The following is a 26502-nucleotide window of genomic DNA, read 5'->3' on the forward strand; positions in this document are numbered from 1 at the left end:
TCACCTTGAATCTACTAACAAAATGGCAGTTGTGAGAATAATGAGCAAAGGTCAGAGGGGGAAACAGTGAATGAGGAATATGGCAAACAATATATTTTCAGACGAGCCCAAAACTGCAGTGAGCAGCGCGGATGTGAACAGATCAGCCTTGAGCTTTGTTTGTTTACCACAGCTTGTTGGCGCCCCAGTACTGAGTCATTTATATGCACTTCACAGCTTTGTCTTTTATTTCATGCTCTCAGTGGTTCCTACCCACTACTTTTCTTTCATTTGCTGGAAGTTTTCTGTCTACTGATAAGGTGGTGCATTTTCATAGTTGTATCATCTGAAGCCTCCCAATGTTGGACAGTCCGAATTTATCCTACATTAGCACTGCCGCAGCCACTGCATCCATTTTCCCTCTCGAGTGTTAAGACTGAATCAGTAGATTGAGGCACCGACCTCTTGTCTTTGAGCTAATGTTTGTCAGATCAATCCCTGAAGCCTCTGGCTGACAAAAGAATAGAATAATTCATTTTTCTGCAGCAGCACCAAAGTAGCATTCAGGCGTAGTGAAAAGTGGGACAGAAAAACTCAAGTTTGCAGCTCTAGCTCAGGCCAAATACAGAGGCCAAATGACTGTATTTTGCAGGAAATTAAAAATTCTTAGTAATATGAATTGAAAGAAATGCCAATAAGGTCTTCAATTCTTATAAGAATCTTTACCTCTGTGGATTTCACAATTCAATCAAGACCACATTTTCTCCAAGTTCTTCTGCACCATCCTGCTGCTGCTGCTTCCTGTCTTGCATTCACAGCCCAGCACCCAACCATGGACTCTGTTCTTTTTAAGCATTTTTTAATCTTTGTTTGTATCGACCTTTCAGGCTGAAGTATTTATGTATGTTCTTAGGGAGTGATCGAAACAAAACCTGACAGTTTTATTTGTTGATGCAATGTTCCAAAGTTCAAATTCATAGGGGGCAAAACACATTTCCAAAAAAAAAAAAACTCTCATTTTGTAATTAGAAGATTAGAAGATGAAGAGTCAGCATTGGAAAATAACAAATATTAAAGAAATCAGAAGCATCAGCAAAACTTGATTAAGTTTGTCTTTTCTTGCAAGTTGGATTGCAGTCTGTCGATGCAGTGTTCAGTGTTCACTCCAGCACACTTTGCTATTTGCTCTTTTTGCCACATGCCACAGCCATTAAGCTTGCCATCTGTGGCCAGTGGTTCAGAACAGAGGCAGCTCCATGCCTGCTAGAGCCTTTGTGTGTGTGTGTGTGTGTGTGTGGGAGGGATGAATGGATGGGATGGGGGGGACACTGTCATCAATTTCACTGACACCCAACCACCCATGTCAGAAAAAAGTGTTTTCCTTTTTTAGTTTGCATCTGGTTTCACGAATCTGATATCTTCAGATACAATTATCATGAAGTATAAACTTCAGATACCTTTTAAAACACCATGGAACACCAAATACCATGAAAAGCAAATATTGCCAATATACAGTATTACATTGTCATATATCATAAACAGTGTCTATATCAGCATGCAGTGAGTAGCTTCTCATTTCTTAAACAACCATGTCTTAAGAAACATCCTGTGGTCATAAAAAGATGTTAATCTTTTGCAGACTGGTCAAATTATTGGCATGAACCAAGCAAAGAAAACTGTCCAACACATGGATAGTGGGGAACCATCATGTTCAAGGAAAAAATATGGCCTGAAAAACATCTTGAATGATTGTGATTGGTGGTCACTTAAACGTTTGGTGAAATCAAATCATATAAAGGCTATGTTTAATAGTAAATTAAACATAGCTGTGACATAGCCAGCTGCTGTCTGATGGGCACATCAGTGAAAGAAGAGAGGTGGGTGAAGTAAATTACCCGTTATGCTTAGTGCCTATGCTAGGCGGCCTGGTGGCTCAATGGGTAGATCATTAGCTTTAGATGCATGTAGGTTTGGGGTTCAAACCCTGTCACCCACACCAGGTGTGTCCTTGAGCAAGACACTCCATGCTAGCTCCCCAGGTGCTGTGTGTGGCTGCCCACTGCTCCCCCCAGGGGGATGCAGGACCAATTTCATTGTAACATGCACATATGACAAATAAAGGCTTCTTTTTCTACTGTACCAGCCTGTGGGGGCAGTGCTATGATCTGGGGTTGCTGCAGTTGTCAGGTCTAGGTTCAGCAACATTATGTGTCTAAAGAATGAGGTCAGCTGACTGAATGACCAGGTTATTCCAGCAGAGGATTTTTTCTTCCCTGATGGCACTGGCATATTCCAGTGGTCTGACTCTTCCATCATCAATACAAGATCTTGGTGAAAGTTTAAATTAATGCAACTCAGGACAGGCTTAAATGTTGTGACATTGAAGAAGCTTATCGAAACAATGCCACAGTCAATGCATGCCGTAATTAAAGCTAAAAGCTGTCTAACTAAATCTTAGAATGTGTGACTTTTTTTCTTTTGGGTGCGGGGGGGATGGGGGGCAGTGTGTAAACATTATTTATATTTGTGTGCAGGCATGTTCAAACGTCCCATATCCCAGCTGAAATGCCAGCCAGTGGACTGAGCTTGTTTTCTCCTCGGAAACAGTAATTTAACCCACCTCTACTGTACAGGCACCCAGATCTGTCACAAATAGAAATTGTCCGGAAGATAAATCCAGGGCACCAGGAGGCCCGGTCTATTGATTTCTTCATAAGCAATGTCAGCGGGCTGGCCGAGTTCCTCTGTTGATCCGCCTGCCTCTTGGGACTCTCTGTTGTTGCTGCCTGCTGTCAGCCTATATGCAGCTGCACAAACTCTAGCCTGCAATGCATTTTTATCCTCACTCAACCCAAACATCAAACAGCCATGCAGATGCTATTTAAAAAAAAAAAAAAACTAAGTAAACTGATGAGAACATAGCATTTGTGTTCTGTCAGAGAGTCTCTTAAACTTTACTTGATGCTTTTTAAAAAATGTCTTACTTGTTATGAACTCATGGCGTACATCATTCCTGTGGTCCCACAGCTCCCATTCTAATCCCATGATAGAAATTTTTAAAAAATGCAACATCATCAGACCGAACTCATAGTGCTGAATACGCTGCGTAAGCTGTTGTTCTGAATTTCAAATTAACTTTCTAAACATGCAAGAATTCCATCTGACAGTTGAAATTAATGTTTAATGTTTTTTTCCCCACAGGCGCAGTATTACACATAGCCTCTATAAGCCAACAAATAACCCTGCTTTGCCCTTTTACTCAGGCACAATTGTGCTAATGTGAATATTTTCACTGACCCATATAGCACGTGCTCATCTGCATGCGTTTTTAGTTAAATAGCAACTGCCAATATTGCAGTGCCATTTCGCTTCCAATTCAGTTTCTATTGTAGAACTCAAGCAGGGTGAATAAATGTTAATTTGTCATTAGTATTTTATATAATCACAGCCACATGTATTTTTATATTCCTCCACATGGTTTCTCTAAGCACTATATCCACACCCTGGCCTGTTTCCAGTTGTCTGGGCCGTAAGCACAATAGCTTCCATGATTGTCACTTCCTCTAACATCTGCAGCTTAATAGGGGGGTATGTTTTCCCCTCCACTGATTTACTGGGAAGTGATTGTAGGATTTCAGAGATAAATTGGAACATGGTCATGACCAAACATTAACTGTAACTTGGGCTATTATCCAAATCATAGCAGCAACACTTAAAGGGCTTTATATTTTGATATTTCTCCCTCGTAGTTTTTTTCCACATACAGTATTGTGCAAATGTCTTAGGCCACCATTAGATTTGTTGTTTTTGCGATGCTATAATGACCATTTATATATTTGTGTATTGGTCTTTTTATTAGAATAGATTGATAAAATATAATACATTTATACAGAGAATTATAAAACACTAAAATATTAGAAAGAAAACAGCTTCTGTAGTCAATCGACAAATACTGAGTGCGAAGTCTGGAGAAAATTGATTAGGTCAAGTGTAAGACCTGTCAAAATATGATGAGAAGTTTTTCAGCCTGTCCCCAAAGAAATTCCCCAATAATTAATAATTAATAAAGTAACACTATTATTTATAAATGTTTCAGAAGATAAATTAAAAATTTGCCTTAATTGTAACAGGGGGTTTTAATGGCAGTAATTAACAAAAAATAATTGTAAGTATTGAGAAAAGTCTGGTGTACAAATCCATGTTCTCTGTAGGATTACCTGTAGTCGCTTATATGAGGCTGGAACACAGTTTAAATTATGTAAAACTAAATGTTTGGTTTTATATCCCTGTTTTTATACTAATTAAACCTGCAACTCACTGGCACATTGTTGGATTCCTCTTTTACTGGACCAATTGATGAAAAAATGTTCGATTGGGTGAAGTTCTGGTGGGTCACTTGGCCAGTCTAAAACCTTTCACTGTTCTCCTAAGTTCTTTATATGGATTCCTAATTTTTCTCGTGATGTCTTATTCAAACTGTTGAATGCAATGCGTTTGCCTCTGCTGTGTCACTGACTTCTGCCATCAGTTGTTGTTGTTTTCCTTGACGGTGATCAGAGTGCTCAGTACACAAGTGGTTTCTTTCTTTCAGCCAATAAAACTTAAATTCAGGTCCCGTTCCATCTTTACAGAGTCTAAACAACAAATAGTCTGTAGTGCAGGTTCTTATTTGTAGGGCAGAGAGTAATAGCAGTGAGTAATCTCCAGAATGTGTTTTTTGTTGTTGTTGTTGTTGTTGTTGTTGTTGGCTTTTCATGGCCTGAACAGCATGCAGAGATTCCTCCTCAGAGACGAAGTGAAAATATGAGAAAACGTTTCCGGAGTTGTAGAGCTGGAGCTTGCAGGCTGTTGAGAGGGGTCTGGAAAGCCCATATGAGAGCAGCATTGTAGGAAGACATAGCTGCATGGATTCAGAGCACTTTGATCCCTTCTTCTCACAGATGCTGAATCTCCTCAGATTTATAGCTCTGTTCACGCTAAATAGGTCTACTTTGTACTGCTTCTCTGTCTGCATACAAATGCCATGCAGGGAGGGGATTTAGCTTTTAAACAAATCTCAATGTTTGAAACTAGTGCAGGCGAAATGATGTGTTCTGCTTCAGCTGAGAAATAAAATGTTGCATTAGTGTGGCACATGGCGACTCTTTTTCTTTTCGCCTTTGAGCGGATGAAAGCAAAGTGTTTGCTTTGCTATGCTGTGGATTAGATTCCTAATGTGTTCTTAGTTTTCTGTTATTAACCAGTTCGAGCATGGATGAGTAAAGTCTTCACACTAACAGCCTCCTAAAGCTCAGAACAAGCAAATTAAAGAACTGGATAAATTATTTAGAATGAGCTTTAAATTGACAGCTGACAAACCCACATACAGTGATATCAACACAGAACAGCATTAAAATGTGCAGTTCTGCTGGATCAAAACCTCCCAACTATTTGTTTTTTACTCCTCACCAGTAGAGCCCAAACAAATGTTGTATTATAGTCTGCACATTACAATCAGGCTGTTTATGTAAAGCCTTTTTGGAAATATAAGCTTTTTATTTAGCAAAAGTGCTATGCATCTTCCTGGAGACAAACACTCTATATGACTAAACTGGCATGGAAAATGTCCCTGCCGTAGGACACAGAAGCCACTATCTGAATCACTTTAAATTCCAAGTGTGAAGACAAGAAAGGAGCTGTGTAGAGCCCAGTCTGAACAGATCCAGAGGTAGACAGCCCAGCAGCTACAGGGGCTCCGGCTTTCTGCATCCGCAGAGAAGCCACAAATAGTTTGGACTTCCATAAATACATTTACAGGACAGAACAGAACAAACTATTCTATTATTCTTAAAGTCACCGTGAACAGGGTTATAGCCATAGCCAACATATACATGCCCCACCAGGAAATCACCCTATAGAATCCTGTCTCATTTCCATTTGTTTTCACTCTATTCTCCAGTTGATCCAGGTCATCATTTCCATTTCCTCTGACCTCATACATAGTCAAAAATTTACTAGAAATCCTGTAACTGCATCAATAAATAATTCAGCTCCCAACTACCACAACCAAGAAAAGAAATTTCCGCCACCTCCTAGAATATATACGATAGATAGGGATAGAACAATATTGATTTATATCCAGACACCTTATCTAAATAAACTGTAAAATAAATACATACGATAGTAAATTATTGCTATATAAACTGGAAATCTGAAGAACAGCTTGCCTGTGTGTAAAGCAAAAAAAACATATGAATTGTTCCATCTTGAGGATTCAAACTGTGGAAGTTGAACATGAGGGTGCGGTGCAGGGGACGTGTGCCTTGTGAACAATCTGCATGTATTGTTGCATCATTGAATTGTTACTAGATTGACATCTATAAAAATGTATTTTCAAGGTTCCCTTGTCACGGTGTTGCAGTGGGTGTGTGTGGTGTGAGCCCATGCCCCCTGGGAAACTCTCTGCAGATCCCCATAGTTTCCAGAGGATGAACCTAATGACTTTGAAGATGTAGCTTCATCTGTAGCACTACAATGAGATTGACATTTGGGTTTTTCAGTAAAATATCTCTGACTACTGAATGTATTAGCATAACATTTGATGCCAAAGTGTGAACTCAAAACTATTTGCATTTCTATTATTCATATACTGGCTCTTGGCTGCACTACTAGCAAAACCTTTGCTCTCAAAGCTTTTCTCTGTGTACATCTGCAATCAAATAGACCGTATTTGATTGCAGATGTACAGATCTGCAATCAAATACTCAGTGCCTATACTCTGAGCCTGCTGGTCTAGTACTAGGACAATAACCTTTTACTGGGATGACTATAACTAAGTTGGTTAAGTGGGACCATTCAAAAAATGCAAGGTTAATGGTTTGATCCCCAGTTTTTGGCCGTACCAACTTACCCAGTATTTTTGTTGTTTGGTGTTATTTTTTGTTGCCTGCTGTTCTTTTCTTCCCCCAACTGGTCAATGCAGATGGCCACCCACTCTGAGCCTGGTTCTGCCGGAGGTTTCTTCCTCTAAAGGGAGTTTTTCCTCTCAAGTGGGGTTGTTGGGTTTTCTATATAATTCTGTATACAGTATATTCTCTAAACATTTTGGAAGGTCTTAAACTTTGCACTTATCCTTACTATAAAATGTCTTGAAATGACCTCTGTTGTGATGTGGAGCTATACAAACAAATTGAATTTCTCATGAGCATATTTTGAAGCATTAGACATGACACCGAGGTGCCTTGAATGGCTGCTGTTCTCAACAACAATATGACTTGACAAATCCTAATAAACGCCATGTGCGTTTAATGCTGTGGTCATGGAAATGCTTTGAGTGTTCAGTAGCCTGTATGACCATGTGGACAGAGCTCCACAGGCATATAAAAATGCACAGTGAGTATGGTCATCAGGGACATGTGTCATGGTCCACGCAACATACTTGTGTAGACCATGTTTGGGGCCTAATAATGCTGCATTGTAAGTGTGTGTGCTGGATTGCTTCAATCTCTCCTCCTCATAATCTGAATCTACAGGCCAAAACCCTCACCCTCACATTACGTCAGACAACAGAGAGCCTATCAGGCAAGTAAACGCTGCACTGTGCATGTCCTCTGACTAACCAGCTACATGGCTGCCACTATGAAACGTGGCATGTGTGCTGTCTCCTTGACTTGACGATGATAAATAAGGACCATCAGGCTGAGATGATTCATACCATGGTGCCCCGATGATTCTCACAAAAAATAAATTTTCTTCTCAGACATCAATGTCAGAATTTGTAAGGCTTCAGGAACAAAAGCTGCAATCCTCTCAGAGGGTTTTCAGAGTGTTCTCAGTGCTTACTGCAGCACTGTGGCCGAAGCCCATAAATCCATCTCTATGCAGCAAAATATGGCACATTTTTATCATGTGGATGCTTGAACCTGTAATACAGGTGTGAGGGCCTTTTCGTCGACTTTAAAGTGCCTTTTACGCAGCAGGTGCCACACCAAGCAGACACCATCTGCCGCTTGGTGATGATGATGAACCTCGCCTTCTGAACTGAGCTAAACCCTCAATCAAAGCACAGAGGGGTGTTAAACAGTATGGCTCTAATGATGCACTAAACGGGAGGAAAGGGTTTATCCCTTTATGTGCATGCTGGGTTGTCTACGAGACTGGAGAGTCATCCCTGCAACATCTCAGCTTGTTATAAATGGCTGCTGCCTTGCATTGAACATAAACACTTTAGGTAAAACTTGTGGGCTGCTAGACAAATGGCCCGGACACTCTGTCATAAAAGCAGAGAGAATATTAAATCAGAGTGTGATTACACTTCGCTGGAGGAGAATACTGTACAGAAAGATTGCACTGATGCTGATAAATGATCTTTGCCTAGATAGTGTAATCACAGCCCTTTAATTCCTGCATATTTGCAAAAGAACATTTGAGTTCCTCATTTGGTTCTCGTTTCTTCTCAACTTGTGGGTATATATCAGACAAGAGATTTGATCAACAAATTCTCCAACAAACTACAATACCTTCTTTATAACTCTTGTTGATCTGTTGAGATGAATATCAGACAAACACTTTGCCAGACTTAAACCTTACTACCAGACTCTGCATTTTACATGTGATTACTTCAGGTACAGTACATGTCTTTGTTACTCTCTTACTTATTTTATTATAATTGGATGGGCTGAGGATCAAATTAATCATGCATCAGTATGAAACCACCAACATGACTCTTTCTTCGAGAAAGCTAGGTTAGCTGTTTCATGTCTTTCCATGTCTATGTCCATATTGAGCTCCATACTAGTGTATTATTTTCGATTATAGCATGTGAAATAAATCACCACAACAACTACAACATACAGTTTGGAGCAAAAAAAAAAAAGTGTTAGTGTTAATTCTTCTTATTATCTTTGAATCAACAATTCCTTTCTCTTTTGTTCTCTAACCTCTTTGTCATCTCCAAACAATAACAGTAAATATTTCACCATCTTTGAGCTTCCCCACTGCTTCTAAATTCTCCCGTTCACACACTGTCATTCCTGTCTCTGCTCCGCTTGGTAATTGCTGGAATGTTGTTGTTGAAACCAAGAGTTGTGCTTTAATCTCTCAAATGCCAGAGGTGTCTAAACAGCTTTGGTGGAATTTTACATTGTTAGCGCTCTCTGTATTTTAAGTTACTGACAAGCATAAATCGGGGGGTTCCTTTAATCTGAACTTTAGAGGGTCTGCTCGTTACAGAATGACTAGTGTTCTGTCTTTGGATTCAGTTTTTGTACTGTATGGTGGGTGCACACTCCCTATAAGTAACTGTTCTTTGAGCAAGGCATTAAATCCATAACAGCTCTGGGGGCACTCTTCTGTAGCTGACCTCTGACCTCGTTGCTAAAGTGACTACAGGGATTAAATTAAGCCTGACAATATACATTGGCCTATTAGTTGGAGAGGTCACCCTTTACAGATTCAAATCCTACATACTGTAATAGTCAGCTGCTGTGGATGAGAGCATCAGCTAAGTGTTGAATGTGGAATCTAATGCAAATCGAAACTCTGAGCACTCACTTACTGAGCATAGAACATACAACTTTTACAAACTGCTGAAAGTTGAGGTACTATATATTCTGTAGTTTTATGTTTGATACCATTTAGAACCATGTTGACTGGTGTAATGGAAAATGATGGGACAACACTAAATGTTGACTTAGGGTGGGCCAAGCGCTCAAGTGTTAAAACTGATTAAGTTGATAGTGCCACTTTGTGTCAGGGAGCGCTCGGTCCAATGCGGCGCTCGTTTCGGGGTTAATGCTGTCATCCATGCGTAAAGGCACAAGTGGGCAGCCACGAGAAGAGCAGGCCTTTTATTCCGTTTGCCAAGTAGAATTTAGGTTTTCATCTTCAGGCATTTAATGGAGATAACAGCTTGTTATTCCGAGGGCTACAGTAGCAGGGCCACATCCGTTGTTACATTGCAGCTGATCAGTGCTCATTAAAACCTTTCCACTGTTCTACAGGCTACAAATGTCCACTTTAAAAAGTCAGCTTGTGTTTTTAGTTCCAATTCCAGTAATAAGGTTTGTTATGTTCCCATTTACCCTAAAGCTATTTTCCAGACATGGACTTAACTGCCATGCACTGCATTTGTTATCTTCAGTATTATGAAACTACTCTCTGACAGTGTTTAGGATGACTTAAGACCATTGTTCTATGCACATAATTTGTAAATCTTGAAAGGGTGAACTGTTTAAGAATCCTTATCTTCAGTCCCTTCATCCAATGCTCTATAGCTATGTTGCCCTATTAATGAATTCCTATGTCAGGTCTTATATGATAAATAGATTTAATGAATAAAGGTTGAACGAATGTCAACTTATACTAATGCTGCTCAAGTGGAATTGTTGGTTTTTCCATATAATTCTCTACATAGTTTTAAATATTTGTTATTTTCTTACACCTTAAACCCTGTAAAGTGCCTTGAGATGACCTTTGCTGTAATTTAGTGCTATATAAATAAGCTGTATTGAATTGAACTAGCTACAGCAAGCAGATACCATAAATCTTGATCTCTTTTTGTTGCAGTTTTTTGTTGTTGTAACATGTCTTTCCCCATCTTTTTGAACTTTGTAAATCTTTTCTAAATATTTTACAAAAAAACGTTGTAAAATATTTTATTTTATTAATTACACGTATTCAATCACCAAATTATAGTTTTATTTCGCTATATTTCTTCATATTATACAATATAAAAGTTAAACCAAGAGCTTCCTGGAGGCATGCTGGGAGTCTACTGTCTACCTTATACGTGTTAATAATCACCAAGAGTTTCTTTTTCATCTTAAAAACCTTATAGAACGTCAGTTTTGTCTTTTGTTGTTGTTGTTCAGAGGCATCCCACAGTCCTGTTAAGAGCTCCCCAGAAACATCTCCCATGACCTCCCTGCGACAGCGCCGCGACTCAGACCGCTACTGTCAGCTATGCAACGCCTGGTTCAACAATCCTGGCATGGCCCAGCAGCATTATGATGGCAAAAAGCACAAGAAAAACGCAGCCAGAGCAGACCTGCTGGAGCAGCTGGGCAAGACTCTCGACATGGGAGAGATGAAAGGTATGGCCAACTGCCCTTTATTTATTTGGTGCCTGTACTGTATGAGCCACCAAGCAACGCACACTGGAGGTTTTGCCACCATACAGGGTGGTGTTTCTATGCATGCCAAGAAACAAACAGCAGTCACCAGCATACGTGACACATGCTGGCACATGAAGAGACGTTTGCAAACACCAAGTGCAGTTTGCAGCAGTCTTGTTGACTTTAAGGTTTCTTGTTTACAGCATAATGCACTGTGAAAAATAGGAGAGGATCTTGTGAAGAAAGCAACAGAATGGAATGGAAACTACTAACTTCCTCTGTCTGTTTGGTGCTGTGCAAGTAGCATAGCAGTCAGAGCTGTAAACAGCTGACTGATGTGGCTGGAAATGCTGATGATGAGAGCGGCGAGGCTGAACTAAAACAATAAAGCTGTGCAACGTACAGGAGAAGCAGTACAATGAGCTGAATCATGCTAAAACACTCTGTACAGCTGGGAGCAATGGGTTAATTCACTGATGATAACTCCATTTACATTGTACCCAGTCATTCAGTGAACTGTTTAAAATAAAAAACATATCAGCACAGCCTTAAAGATCATTCATTGATCATCTCTGTAAATGATATGAATTTAAACCTTACTATTTTTATATGCACCAAGCAGTAGAATGAGTGAAGAGTGATACAGATGCACCAGCGATAATGGCACAGATAGGGAGCAGCCTGTTTGTAAGCCTACTCTGCTGTTAAAGACAGCTCGCTGAGCTCGAGTCCTTCTGGAATCCACCAGTGTGTCACAAGCTGTTAATTTTAGGGAGGATGAGAGACATTCCTGCTTATCATCTCACAGTCACAATATGTCAATAACTATAACACAATATTATTCCAGCTGGTGGAAGGCTGGCTGCCAGAATAGCAAGAGGAGCCCAAAGGTGTAAAGGGCATCAGTGCGTGACCGTAGCGAATGGCAAAACAAATCGTCACAGACGAATGGATTCCTAATCCCAGGCCTGATTGGTTCTTTATGGCTTTTAGGTGCACTGTGGCTGGTTGAGGACAAATTGATTGGTGCCAGTCAGTTCAGCTTTTTCATGTTGTAGTGTGGTTTTGAGTACAGGATGATGAGGTTTAGAGTACAAGATGTCTATTTCAGGTACAGTACAGGTTTTTAGAAAATACATTAAATTCAACAGTTTAACAACCCCGCCTATTGAAAGTAGTATCTATTTGTGCTTGTTGTATAGACATGTCATTTTTAAGAAACAGGGTTGGGTTGGTGGAGCTCGGATAGATGTGGGTCCCTGTGAGATGTTCAAGATAGGCAATGTGGTAAGGGAGCATGTACAAATGGGAAGAGATGTACACAGAAGGTCAAAATGCATGCAGTGATTGAATAATCAGGATAATGTAGGAGGTAGAATAGTGAAGAGGGAATGAAGCAGACTGTTACTGTTACTGACCTATTGTTGCTAAACCACAGGATCAGATGGACCCTACAGTTGTAAACTGTGCTCCTTATAGTTGTATTTGCTTACAGACCAGCTATCTGATCTGATCCACCTAGTGACTGTAAATTGGATCAACATACAGAGCTAACACATACAAGGACTTTGTATATTCAGCAAACAACATAAACAACATACACTAAAGACAATACAAGAATGATGGATAGAAAACTAAGTCCAAGATGTGAGTCTGTATGGCAGTCCCAACACAGTTCTTCTTGTACTCAAGATGCATTCAGTGTGTCTTTAACGTGTAGGAACTCTAACTTTTTTAAATGCTGTACCCTTGTGGGAGCCATTTATTCATTATAGGAAGCTGGGTGAAAAAAACGGTTTTCATGGCCATTAAAGTGGATGACAGTGTCTAATGTTCACTGAAAATGAATGAATTCAAATTAAAGTTTCTAAACACCACAAGAACTCTCAGTGTTAAGTTCTGCTTTTCATTATTTTTTTCAATACTATGAGAGTCTAAGAATACTGCTCCTCTAATTCCCTCATTATATAGGCATTGATCTCGGCACTGTGTGTTAATCACTAGAGAGTTGGAGGATAGCAGAAGACAGCGGTATTGCTGAAAACAGATCTGTGGCTTGTTCAAAAGTTGTAAATTCACCATCAATATACTGCTGCTGATACACAGTAACAACCCAAAGCATTTGTGTGGTTTGAATTCTGACCAGCTCTCCCCTCCTTCAGTCTCATCTCTTTGCCACAGTGCCTGTTTATGCAGCATGTTAGGAGGAGACGCCAACATCAACACAGTCATTATGAAGAGACTGAAAATATCAGCGTGCAAGCTGCACTATTCAGCACTTGGTCTAATGAGCATTTCTCTCCAGTGATTATCAATTAGTAATGAAGTGGCAAATCATCTTATCAGGCAAAACCAGCACTGTGAGCCTGTAGAGACGAGGATGGGACCAAGGCAGGCGTCGCGGGTGGCCAGGCAGCCGTGCAGGCGGGACACTGGCCACGTGCTGAAACGTTCAACAGCTCCCATAAAGAAGGGGTTGCTGTCATCCAGGGAACTGCAGATAGAGGTCTGTGCAGCTATGTAAAGGTGAGAGCAGGAAAAGACGGAGAGGGAGAGTAAAGGTGCACTGCTATTTCTAGAAAGACCATTAGCACTTCACTTGTCCTTGGTCTGAATTGCAGAGACCCCTAAAGGGTTAGCTGCAACGTAATAAAAAGCCCTTAGTTCTTATAAAGGAGGTCTTTAAATGTTTTATAGCTATCTGTATATAAAAAGCAGGTCTGTATGTGCTGCAGATAACTGTTCTCAAATGCACCAATAGTTGATTAGATTCTGATGTAGCTGACTCATTGAGTTCATAGTTTACTATTGGCTTGTTGTCCATAATGTGGAGAAAAGATATCCCATTTACTGTAACAGTGAGGACTGTTATGTTTGCAGATTAAAAATGAATTGTTGGTCGTTCATTATGACACTAATGTGGACAGACCGAGCTGATGGGAAGTTTATTGTTCTGTTTTGTTTTCTTGAAATGAATATAAATACACTGTAAAATATAACTTGTTAAACTCTTAGAAAAGAGCCATAGTTCTCCAGTTAATTTGATAAATGTGCTCCAACTGGAGCCACAGTCGACCAGAGTCTATTATTATGTTAAGCTCCCAGTCACTGCTAAATCCAGTGTAAGTGCACAAGGTTAGGGACTGAATTCAACATCAACATTTCTCATGACCCACATAGTTTTTACTTGTGTGAAAATAAACCACCATTACTTTATGTACTGAAATGTTTCAAATGTAGACACTTTGAATATGTTAAAGAAAATATGAGTGCATTCCACAAAAGCCCTGAATGACATTGTACAGCAAACAAGCAATTGTTAGCTTAGAATAAACAAGAATTATTTGCTCCCTTTCACAAAATTATAGATATTGTTAATATTTTACTTCTAAACTTTTAGTCCAGCAGTGATTTACTGATCCAGCCTTTGCTCTCTTGATAATGACTCCTATACATATAGTATTACAGATGTTCACATAATCACTCTCCTAAATGAGAGGCATAAAATATTAGGAATATACAATAATCACTGTTATGTTCAATTTTTGTTCACACTGTTGAAAGGTCAAAACATAGCCCAGATCTTAATATAATATCATATTAATTTTACAATAGCATAGACCTTAGTAATAAAGACACATGGTACCGTGGAACACTGCAGTTATCTAAAAATAGAGTAATACCAAGACATAATTGCAGATTAATTCTATTTATTGCACAGGATATAATAGAACTCCTTAAAGAGACCAGACTCCTTTATCTTCCTACAGTACATTGTGTCTCCGTGCAGCAGCAGCTAAATGAAACAGGAGCTGCAGCCTCTGCATCTGTTCTGCTTCAATGGTGACTGAATGAAAAAAGCATCCCTGGTTTCCCCTCTTGACAGTGACAGACAATCAGACGACAGGCAGCTTGGTTTATCTGACTGTTAGCCGCCAGTTCACTAGTGGGGCATCCAGCTGCTCGTCAGGTGTCAAGGTTTTGCTGATTTCTTGGACTCTGTTTGTCCAAAATGTCAGCTTTATCATCATACCTCCTACACAGCAAATGCAAAAGAGGGTCTGAATTCTTTCTGAAGACACGGTAATCATCTTATTTCCTGCCAGAGAGGATAATATTACTTATTTAATTATGCAAAGTAGACTTGAGCAGTTACTTTCTATTTCCTAATATTCCCAGCAGGATCAGCCTTTCTAAAAACTATTTTCAAGGCTCTGTTGTAGCTTTTTTTTTTTTTTTCTTTTTGAATCTAAGAAAAAAATATTCAGCGTGACTTTTCACATCTCTACTGTTTCTACAAGTGCGATTGAAAGAAAAGACGACAGAGAAGACGGCTGATGGGAAGAGAGTGATATGAAAATGATCTCACAGAATAATGCCGCCCTTTCAAGATGAATCACAGTGTACTGCACTTCCACCTATTAGTTTGTAGAAGTTGGAGCTAGGAAGGATGTCATTGCCTAAGTTGGCCACATTCCAGTATACCAGTCAGGTTACCATAACAACGCCAGATCTAGCCAGGTTAGTCATTGCTGGCAATGCAACATGTCCACACATAGAAGTTGGCCAGTGCTGTGTGTACCACGCATATACTGTAATGAGACACAAATAAGACAGATGTGCTAATAAACACTGCATTACTACAGCTTTTACACTGTTCATGCATGCAGCAGCCATCTTCTTGGATTTAGTTTTGAAGAAATTAGGGCCCCGGTCTGTCCACGCTCACCAGCTACTGAGCCACCTGGAGCCAAGATTCTCTTTTATGTTGTTTTAGCAAATCACAAAATAGTGCAAACACCACATTACCCATGAGACTTGATCCCCGTTGCTGTGGAAAGGAAGTCGACCAGAGGCACGAATGGGAGTTGTTGCGAATTCAGAAGGCTTCAGATTTAAGCTGGAGATAGCAGCAGCACTTTTCTCAGTGGAATGGTTGATAAGTTAGCTCCTGCCCCTGTTATTGCACATGACTCATTTGCAAGTATAATATTTTAGAAGATATTAGATCGTGACTTTTACAGTTTATCAAAGAACATGTTTTCTAATACAGCTGTTTATCTTTTGTACTGATGATTGACCCAGGAAACTCTCATGTTTTAGTCATCAAGCGCTCAAACTTTGAGTTATAACGTTGTCTATGGGAAGAAACCATGTATCCAGCTGCCTACCTTAATTGTAGGCCAAAAAAATCACAGTTAAAATGGCAATCAATCCCGCAGCTCTTTTCTTTGGATAGATAGCAGGTTTTCTGATAAACATATTAAAATACTGGATATAATGCAAAAGCTACTAAAACTCATGCTGTGCCACACCTGGTGTTTCCACTCAAATCCACTACCATGGCTATGGAATAGTCCATTATGTTCCCTGTCTGCTCTGCATCTCTTGCATCTGCTGTTGACAAGAAAATGCTCTGAAGATGATTTCAGACTGAGCAACATACTAATATATTCACAAAGTGTCTCCTGGTGAGCCAGCTCCTCCTTAGCCAGCCAGAAAGCTCTTTATATAAGGGATGTAGGGTATATTGATACTGAGAGCATTTTTAAGTGGTGAGGAGCTTTACAACGAACTACTGTAAGAACACAAACCAAATATAATGTTGTTATGTGACATTCTATTATTGTGCTGTTGACTCCGACGTGAAAGAACGTATCATTGTGCAGTTACTGTCCTCACCTAGTAGCCTGTGCTGCCTTGAGCCCCTCCCCCATCCCGAAGCTCTCACAGGCGCTCAGTGTCACAGCAGCCTCCCGCGGCTGCAGTCAGAGCAGAGAGGAGACCCACAGCGCTGTGTCCACACTTTAAATGGATCAAATGTGTGCCAAGCTGCCGCTGAGCCCGCCCTGGCTACAGAGCGGGATGTAAATGTTTCTCACTGGCACACTAAGTCACTGCCAGAGTGTCTCCTTTGGGTCACTTTGCCAGTCCCAAGCCCGGATAAAGGAGAGGAGTTGGACGTAGAGCTAGGAATTCAGATGCACATAACAGTCTTTGATTAAATTTGATATTTTAACATTTAACAATACAGGACAAAATGATTTGTGTAATGTGGGTCTAGACAAAGCATTAAAGTCATGAAGTTATTTTAAGAAATGGCCTGTTTTATTAAAAAAAAACAAAAACAAGAGTCTACAGGAGAAAGTTCTAAACATATTTTGGGTGTTCTCCTCCCTTTCCCCTACATTGTCTGTTACAATGACATACAAATGGCCAACTATGCAAATAAGGTGATGGCTTCATTTAACTACCTCTATCGACTTTCAGCATAGCCAATAGCTGCTTTCAGGAGCTGGCAGCACTGTACAAGTGAATATTTCTGCAGCGTTTCTACCATAGGTTGGAAAGAACTGCGTTGAATACACAGGATAGAATGATGTCATCTCCTATAAAATGAAGCTGCTGTAAAGCGCTTGGAAACATTTTAAGCACCCTCCATATCTATCGTCACAGACTGTGCACTGCTGGCGCTTCGCAGCCACCTGCCTTGGATTTGATGAATAAAATGAATGGTGGCTGGTGAAGAGGCCACTCAAGCTGAAGGCACCTTAACTCTTCAACGGCATCCAGTCGGATTGTTCTGGGAAAGCTCCCAGAGAAAGGATGAGTATGTCCTATACAGTGCTAAAAAGCCAAGTGAGCAGTTTAATATCGAATATTATCTTATAGTACTGATGTAGTGCTAAGAGAGAATGCTTAATCTAAAGAATACTGCACTGTGTTCTGGGAAATTTTTTCTCTGCTAGTACAGTATGAAAGAAGATTTAAAAATTTGCACCTATATCATAGGTACTGTTGACTTTGGGCAATAACACACCATTAATTATACTACTACTACTTTAATCATAACTAGATACTGTTCAGTGAGGTACAGGGACAGAATGTTCTGTGCGAACAGACTTTCTTAAAACAACTGAACTGCTCAAGATTTGATTAAGTCACACTTACATATAGGTCAGTTTTTTACCCAACCTTTACTAAAGCACACCGTGCACCTAACCAGCTGAAATTAGCTTCTCCCAGCCTCAGCCTCTCCATAAAGACATAAACCGTACAGCAATTTTCCATTTTGAACAGGACTGAAACAGAGGGTATTAGAGTTCTTTTATAGCTTCAAAATGACCATTTTTGTTTTAGTTTGAAAAAGGTTTGGGAGAACCAACCTCAAATGTTGGATTTTACTGGTATCATCTCCACATTTGATACATTTCCATCTTATCTGTGGCTCTATTGTGTTTTTGAGCTCACCAGGCACAGCCAGCGGCAGGTCTTTTCATTCAAACAACTCATTGAGGAAAAAAAAAAAAAAACTGTACCAAAAATAGCTACAAGAATAAAAGGTATTTGATGTGATATTGTGCAGGTACACAGAATGTTTCAAGCTGGCTGACTCAACTGAACTGGTCTCCTGACGGCTGTGAAGGAAAAACAAATCTTAAAACTTTGTCTGAACACTGTCAGTCATGTTCTTGTAGATCAAGCAGCAGTTAGATGTTGCTTCTTCAATGTGTCGCTCAGTCCGTGGTTCGACTCCTGCTTGTATCTGTCAGTGTTCTCTCCAAAACACTGCGTTTAGACTATAGTCGAGCCCGTCAAACCTCCCGACTGACAAATTGTGTTTCTCCAGACCCCTTGACAGACATTAATCGGGGATGTGTTTCAGGCAGATTTAGCACATTGTCTCCTTCTTTTTCACTTCCTCTGTTTTTTCATTTCCTTCTGTAGAGCCCCGCAATCACAGTTCTCAAGTTGTTGCTCTTGGCTGCGTCTAATATTCACCACTCCTCCATGACCTCAAAATAGATCTATTACTGCCTTAATAGCTGCCTCACAGACGGGCAAATTACAAGCAGCTGATCAGGGTCCTCTTTGAGAGGAAACAAAAGGCAAAGCCTGTCCAAACTGGTTCAATTTAAACACTAGATTGGACCAGCAGAAGCACAACTATTCATCCCAGCTAAAGATATTACATCCTAACTCATTGCATGTTTCTTAACTGCATCCAATTTCAAAGACCAATCCTATTCGGGGTTTGATGAGCATGCATGTTTTATTGCTTCAAAGGGATGAAAACAATTCTGAGTGATGATTTCATTCTCAAGTCAATTTCACAAAGCAGCTCTCTATGATATGTCCCAGAGTCAGAACTCAGCCAACGTTTTGTTTCATGTGGATTCTGATTTAGCATATGCTCTTTCAGCCTGGGCACCCTGCTGCAGCCGCAGAGAGAATGAGCTAAACTAGGGCCATCTGAGCAGGGCAGATGGTTGCTGGTTAATTTAGCATGAACCCCAGACCTGCACCACCTTTCCACTGCTCATAAACAGTCTATGTAGAGAACTACATTGCCGATGATTCATACTGCCACCATGTTCCCTCCCAAGGGCTCAGGCAATAGGTCTCAATTAGCGGAGAGACAAGTAGAGATTTACTAAGGTGCAAATCAAATAACTCCACTGAGCTCCCAGACCAGCAATCTGTGGCCCGCTGGTAAGTCAGTGTAAATGTGGCAGGTCCACACTAGGAAGCAATTTCCATGTTCTGCTGGAGTGAAAGGGAGGTTTTTGTCCCATTTAGGGATACGTATCACCCACCAAGACAATGTGATCTGACAAAATGATGATAAATTAGCAGGTACACTGCACTGTAACTAAGCGATAATGTTATATTTACAATGTCTCTACTTTTCCTTACAATAAGTGTGTGACTAAAATAATTATAACCGAAACACACACAGATACTGGATATTGTATATAATGAATGAGCTAGTCCTTAAGGAGGACGGATCCTGCAGCAACTACTTTATTGTAACATCACTTTAAATTAGGGCCTGTGTATATATATATATATATATATATATATATATATATATATATATATATATATATATATATATATATATATATATATATATGTAAACATATCTGCTGTAGAGTTTATAGAACAAATAAATGCATTGAATTACACAGATGAGACAGTTGCGTGGAGTTCATGAAAAGGCCATGGTGTGTGTTCTCATCCACAACCACAGCCTAGTTCCTTTTAAAAGTTTCCTCTGTGACTGTAAGATCAAATGAAAATGTAAAACATCACACAGCATTTTCTTCCCCATGCATCAGCTCCACAACCTGTTACTGTGGTTTTATAATAACAAATTCCATCTTAACTTAAATAGATGAGACTGCAGAACGCATTTTTTTCCTTTTCTGCATCCTCTCCTGAGCTTCTTCTCTTTTCCTCGGCTAAGGGACATGTTAACCAATACAAACGGGTCTCCGGTGGCTCAGTGGTGATGCCTCAGAAAGTAAGAAGTTAAGGTGATGGAGGGGAAGCGCAGCAGAGGCCCGAAGGCTCCTGGTGCCTTCATCGCTCATGCAGTGCAGCACCTCGGGGGAAGAGCTGCAGGTGGCTGGCAATGATGGATAACCTGGCTGCTGTATAATGTTTCACCCTTTCAAAAATAGTTTGAGAAGCAAGCTGTCAAATGGCCACTGCAGAGCGGACCCTCGCTGCCCGCTGCAAAACTTTAACGTCAGCTCACGACCGTGTCTGGGGACGGCCGTGCAAAATTGAAATCTCAGTCCTGGTGGCAGCCGACTGACAGAGTGGTTATTGTACAGCTTATCGGGACGAGAGTGAAATGGAGAGATTTGCCTCTTTCTCTTTGGGGAATATTGCACTCCATCAAAAAACGGTGGACGGAAACAGCTGACATCAACATCTCAGAAGTAAACTGTCAGCAAATGGCGCACATTTTCTACATCACCTGCCTCTGCTCTCAAAGAACAAAATAGTATTTCTAATTTTCAGAGGCTTATTCCGCGGCGCAGCGATTGACAGTAAGCGATCATTCATGGGGGAAATTTGATTGAGGAGGATATGGAAATGTGATTCAATGAGCGCAGGGTGACATTTATTTTCTCTTGGCCTTTTGCTCTGAGGCATATTTATAGTGGAGGTAACTCAATTGCGAGAGTGAGGCAATCAAGGCAGCCGTTTTTCATACTACAATAAGATTAGTATAACATGACAGCGATTATGCGAGGTGCTCATAATTTGCAGCAACGGGGTGCTGACTCAATGCGACTGCTATCACAGGCACTGAGGACAGTGTTTAGCTTACATGATTTAAAACATTTTTAGGCAACTGATTAAATTTTGTTGACGGCAAATAAATCAGACACCTGTGCGCAGCCTGACAGATAACTCTCTGCTGTGACTTTGTAAGTTTTCTCTTACTTCTGTGGTAACTTTTTAAAATAAATCGTTGCATTGTCAGTTTGAACCAAAATATCTCAATACTCATGGTGTCCAGACGTCCAGAGGACAAATCCTAATAATATGTCGCCCCACCCAGTGTTTGTGTTCTTCTGTGAAATGTTTCAACAGCTATTGACTGGACAGGCATCAAAGTGCCTCATTTTCTAGCATCACCATCAAATCAGAATATAATCTATATTTTCCCTGATTTCCTGGTTTACCGTCGAATTTAATATTTCACTCTCTTGTCCCTTTGGTCCTCTGTTTTCCCCACTGCTGTTTTGATCCTACTCTCTATTTGGTTTATTCCACCCTGATTACTTCCTGACTGAATGCACCTGCTCACTGGTGTATTTCACCTACCACTACAGCACTTACTCTCCCGCCTGCTTCCAGGTTTCTGTAAGTCTTCTCTGTACGGGACATGAGGAGGATTGTCTGTCTGTTATTTGTATGACCTGGTTTGTTGATTTTTAGCATTTGCAGCACATTCTCATAGCCACAGTCTCATATAGTAACACTTCCCATTTTGTGTCTCCATACCAACACTAAAGGTACCCTTTGTGATTTGTGAGACATGAGTTTAACTGAAGGGAAATAAAACATTATGTGTAATAATAATAAAGACTTAAAGACTTCCCAAATCATAAATACTTGCTTGGTCACAGTTGAGAACAGACCTGAACCAAGCATTGTGATAGAAGTGCACATAGAGCTGTGTTGATGTCAATATCTCTCTTCAGGTACAACAGTGTCAATTAAATACTAAAACCCAGAAAAGGCCCCGTGAGTTTGTACAATGGAGACATGAAGTGTATCTGGACAGTAAAACACAGCAGAATAGATACAGGGATATTTACACCTTTTTAAACTAACTGTTATTTTCTTCTCTCTACAATCTCCTGGTAAATGCAATATTAAATCATTAATTACATCTGTCCTGTTCAACTGTTACATTCATTTCCCTGGGATTTTGAAATGAATGACATTTAATTGTCTACACAATTCTAATTGATTCTTGCCACTGCATCTCCAGGCTCTGTCAGCGAGGTAATCTGGAAAATGAAATGCTCCCCTACGGTACTGAGTGTATCTGCATGGAGCAAATGTTATTGCACAGGGATGGATGCTGTATTGATTTAGTACACAGGAGGGAAAATCATTTGGAAATGTCAGATTAGTATACAATAGTATATATGTCTATGTCATTCCTAGATTTTAATGTGCATTTCTGTTTGATTGCAGGTCTGAAAAGGAGCTACACCTGTGAAGTCTGTAGCGTCACACTTAACTCGGTGGCACAGTATCATGCACATCTGCAGGGCTCAAAGCACCAAAACAAGTGAGTGCACCACAAAAAAAAAAAAAAAAGCTAATTTCCTGTTTAACTTTTAATGCTGCTACTTAAAATGCAAAATGCTAGACCCTATATTTGGCATGAAATATGTTGTTTTCTTTGCTTTCATCTGTGTCCTTGAAATCCCCTGCTTCTTAAGGAGGGCCTTTGCACTTAAGATACAGTACATTTCACATTGTATGCATAAATCATGAGAGTATTGTAGCGAGCTGTATTGCTGAGACAGACGTTTCAGATGGGCTCATTTTGCTGAGGGTATCCTTTAAGCTCAGTCTACAGTATTAAGGAAAATTCTCTAATTGAGCCCTTTCCTGTTTTTACCATGTTGAAACAGTAACTGGTGGCTGTTGCACCTGCAGAAGCCCATCTCATACTGAGAATCAACAAGTTCTTACCGTACAGTCAAAACAGACAGACAGCCCGCTGGAATTCATCTCCAGCAGACATCTGCCTTGAAACGAGCTATAAAACATAAGACTGTTTAAAAAGCCTGCACACAGTCACTTCCCTGCTATTAACAATAGGTATCTTAAATGAATACCAGGATGAAGCTTTTGAAAATGTATGCATCATTAAGCAGATCTACAAGTTTGAGCTGAACAAATGGGACTGGTACTGAAGTGAACACTAGCTTTTAGAGCATCTCTGGGTACCTTCTGTTCAGTCCTTTCCTGACATAACATAATAAAAAAAAGTTTCTTTTTAGTACAAAATCAAGCTTGCAAACTATTATTCTTCATGTTGTTGAAGCAATTCCCGATAAGGGGACGTGGACAATAACTATTCCTTGGCCAGTGCACACACCCAAAATCAGAGCAGGGTAAAGCTCTCTTAGACATAGTACCCCCAAAGGAATAAGAATGACTACAAAACTCCAGAGAGCACTGGACGGTTTTATTTTGTCTAGTGTTATGTATCACTACAGGCCTGAAATAAAGAATTACTCAAAGGCCTTTATGGTGAATATATGGGTGGAAGCTGGAGGTCCTGCCCCGGCTGTCCTTCATATGTTTTGAAACAGTTTGAAACACGCAAATTTCAGATGGAAAGTGTTGTGGATTTTATTTAAAGGTGATGAACAAATCTTAAAAGCTAATGAAGGGGCAGAATTATTAGAAGTAGTAGTATTGTGTATATTAATACAATATTGCTTGTGGTTGTGAACCTACAGAGAATTATCACCTGACTGTGCACTCCCTCTCAGCTTTAGGAAGCATTTCAGCATCTTTCAGCTAATTGTTTTGGTTTAATCAGACACAATTCAGTGCCCTCAGTCTCCTTGCTCGAATCATGATTATTTCTGGATGCAGCAAGCAGTTATTTACAGCATAACCAGGAGTGGAAAGTTCAAGTTCACCATAAGAACAACTGCTTTGTTATTGTACTTAAATACTTTTTCCAAGTGCTTTTCAAGCTACTTTAGTGATGGTTAGTGATTTCAGTACCAATGATTTTATCTCACCAGGTTAGCTGAGGTGTCGGCCTAATTATGCCACATATATTGATATGAAGGTCACACTGATAAAACTCCTTACTCCTTAAAACAGGAAACTAAGCTATAAAGTATGACCCGTCTGAACAAAGGACACGAAATGAGGAAATTCTATTTTAGCTCAAGAAAGGAACAAATTACCCATCCATGACAGGTGTACTAAGGTGTAGGTAAAGTGTGATCAATACCCCTGTAACGAGCCGACTACATGAGTACAACAACCCCCAGTGCTTAAACCCTCTGATTTGCTGCTGGCACCCAAAAAAGGGGACTCTAACCTAATGGACTTTGTCTGATGATGTATTAGTTTGATTTGGTTTTATGGCATGGATCTTTGCTCTCCCTTTCTTCACAGTTTCAGTGTTCTGCCATGCTTTCACCCTCTCAGTTTCCAAACATGAAGAAGAGAAAACCTAAAATAGCTTCTTTCTTTTTCGACTCTAGTAGAGCGTCACGGTAAACCTGTCTAGCTAAGACAAAAATAGTTAGCAGCATTGTGTGCATTCCTGGCTGGAAGGAAGGAGCTCATTGTCTCAGGTTATTTCTGGGTTCTGCAGAGAAGCCAAGCTTCGGTAGGCTGCTGTGACTGGTCAGAGTTAACTAAGAAAAAAGGAGATTTAATCAATTGGACCCTTTAATGAGACAAACTGCTGGCATTCCTTCTACTGTCCTCTCTTTCTCCCAAACAATGTTCACCACAGAAATGAAGAATGGAGTCGAACTGACAATCAAATTGTGGTTGTATTTCATGGTGGTCTGTTTGTTGACTTCAGCCCTAGTATTTAGGTAACAACACTATAGATGATGTTCTGTTGTTTGATGCACTGGTTTTCTCAGTGTTTGACTTGCATGATAAACTGCAGCAGCCTGATTACAGTAATCTAAAGCCTATTAAAGCCAGTTTCCTCAAACCAAGGACCTTAGAGGATATAAAAATGCCTTCTAAAGTGGATTTCATATTTCAAAAATATGAAATATTGTCTGTTTCTTATCTGCTTATATTTTACACCTATAATCTAAAAGTAGGTTTGATGCTGCAGGAAGTTGTTCAGTTAGTCAGCACTGTCGTCATACTGGCAGCTACACTTAGTAGCACAATGGATTAGGGATAATTAGTCATAGCCTCCCGATACCGTAAGAACTAAAAATGTGATTCTTTGTATGGTATAATGGTCAAACAGGTAGTAGTTTGCAATTCATGTGGCAGGAGTGCTGCTGATATTTGTCCATTTCCTTTTATTCAGTCTTACACTGTCCTCTTGCTTGCTGATTTCTGTGGTTTGTGGTACTTAGAGTACTTTCTTGATTACATTAATAGAAATCTTGGCAGAATTATTAGAGGTTAATTAAATTTGAACTGAATTAAATTCATTTTAGATGGTGCTTTACACATAATTTCAATTTAAAGCACAGTGCACATACTGTATATCAAAAGCCTGTTTTATTCTACAGCTTTGATTTGTCTCTGTCTTTGCATTATTGTCTTGTTGGGACACACAATTGTGTCTAAATTTAAACTGTCTAGCTGATTGTTTTAAAACATTTTATTATCCCATCCACTTTGTGCAGTTCACCAGGACCACTGGCAGCAAAAGAGCCCCAGATCATGCTGCTACCACCACCATGCTCTACGCTTCCTGTGTATAGTGGGGGGTATAGAGGGTTTAATGCCACACAAACATACAGTACAGTACCTCTGTTCATTGTGTTTCACTCTGAAACAGCTGGATTTGTGCCAGAAAGAGTTCAAATAAATTGGTTTCTAGTCTTTTGTTTAATGGCATTTTTCCTTGGAAACCACAACTCACTGTTTCTCCAACTGTGCAAACACCCATTAATCAAAGAGTGCATTCTGCCTCATTATCAAATCAAAGCATTATAAGAAGGATACAAGGAATTTAAGTTGTTTGAAGAGTTAGGGTAATGTCTCCTATCTTATTCATGTTTCATCTCATATTCCAGTGACCTCATTTTCATAGTTCAGATGTGCAAGTTTCACTGAGAAAGGTCTATATGATAAAGAGATTCATCATTTTCTCCACCAGTCATAGGCTCTGTACAGCTCTGTCCTTCTTATGAGGCATCTTTTAATTATTAATGTATTTTTTTTCCTTGACTATTGGGTCTATCTCCGGAGTAATGAGTTTTATTGTAGATATTGATTGTGACTTCCATTGATTGTGTCAAATCAGTAAGCAACCAGCACAAATCAGCCACTTTGTCTTGAAGAATAGCATTTGAGGTGACAGAGGTCACGAGAAAAGAAATGCAACACTAAACTGAGGCTTGTTGCCTTAATACTTGTATTGATTGTCTAC

General features: G+C 39.9%; 1 protein-coding gene across 1 annotated transcript in view; it reads left to right on the top strand.

Annotated features, from left to right (window-relative positions):
- zmat4a (zinc finger, matrin-type 4a) overlaps nucleotides 1-26502 on the top strand; it is a 99704-nt gene that overhangs the window by 61735 nt on the left and 11467 nt on the right. Inside the window, 2 exon segments of the mRNA XM_026343823.1 lie at nucleotides 10830-11051; nucleotides 22581-22677. Of these exon segments, the coding sequence (XP_026199608.1) occupies nucleotides 10830-11051; nucleotides 22581-22677 (319 nt within the window).

Source organism: Anabas testudineus, chromosome 9 (genome assembly GCF_900324465.2).
Source record: "Anabas testudineus chromosome 9, fAnaTes1.2, whole genome shotgun sequence".
In the NCBI taxonomy this organism is placed as follows: Eukaryota; Metazoa; Chordata; class Actinopteri; order Anabantiformes; family Anabantidae; genus Anabas; species Anabas testudineus.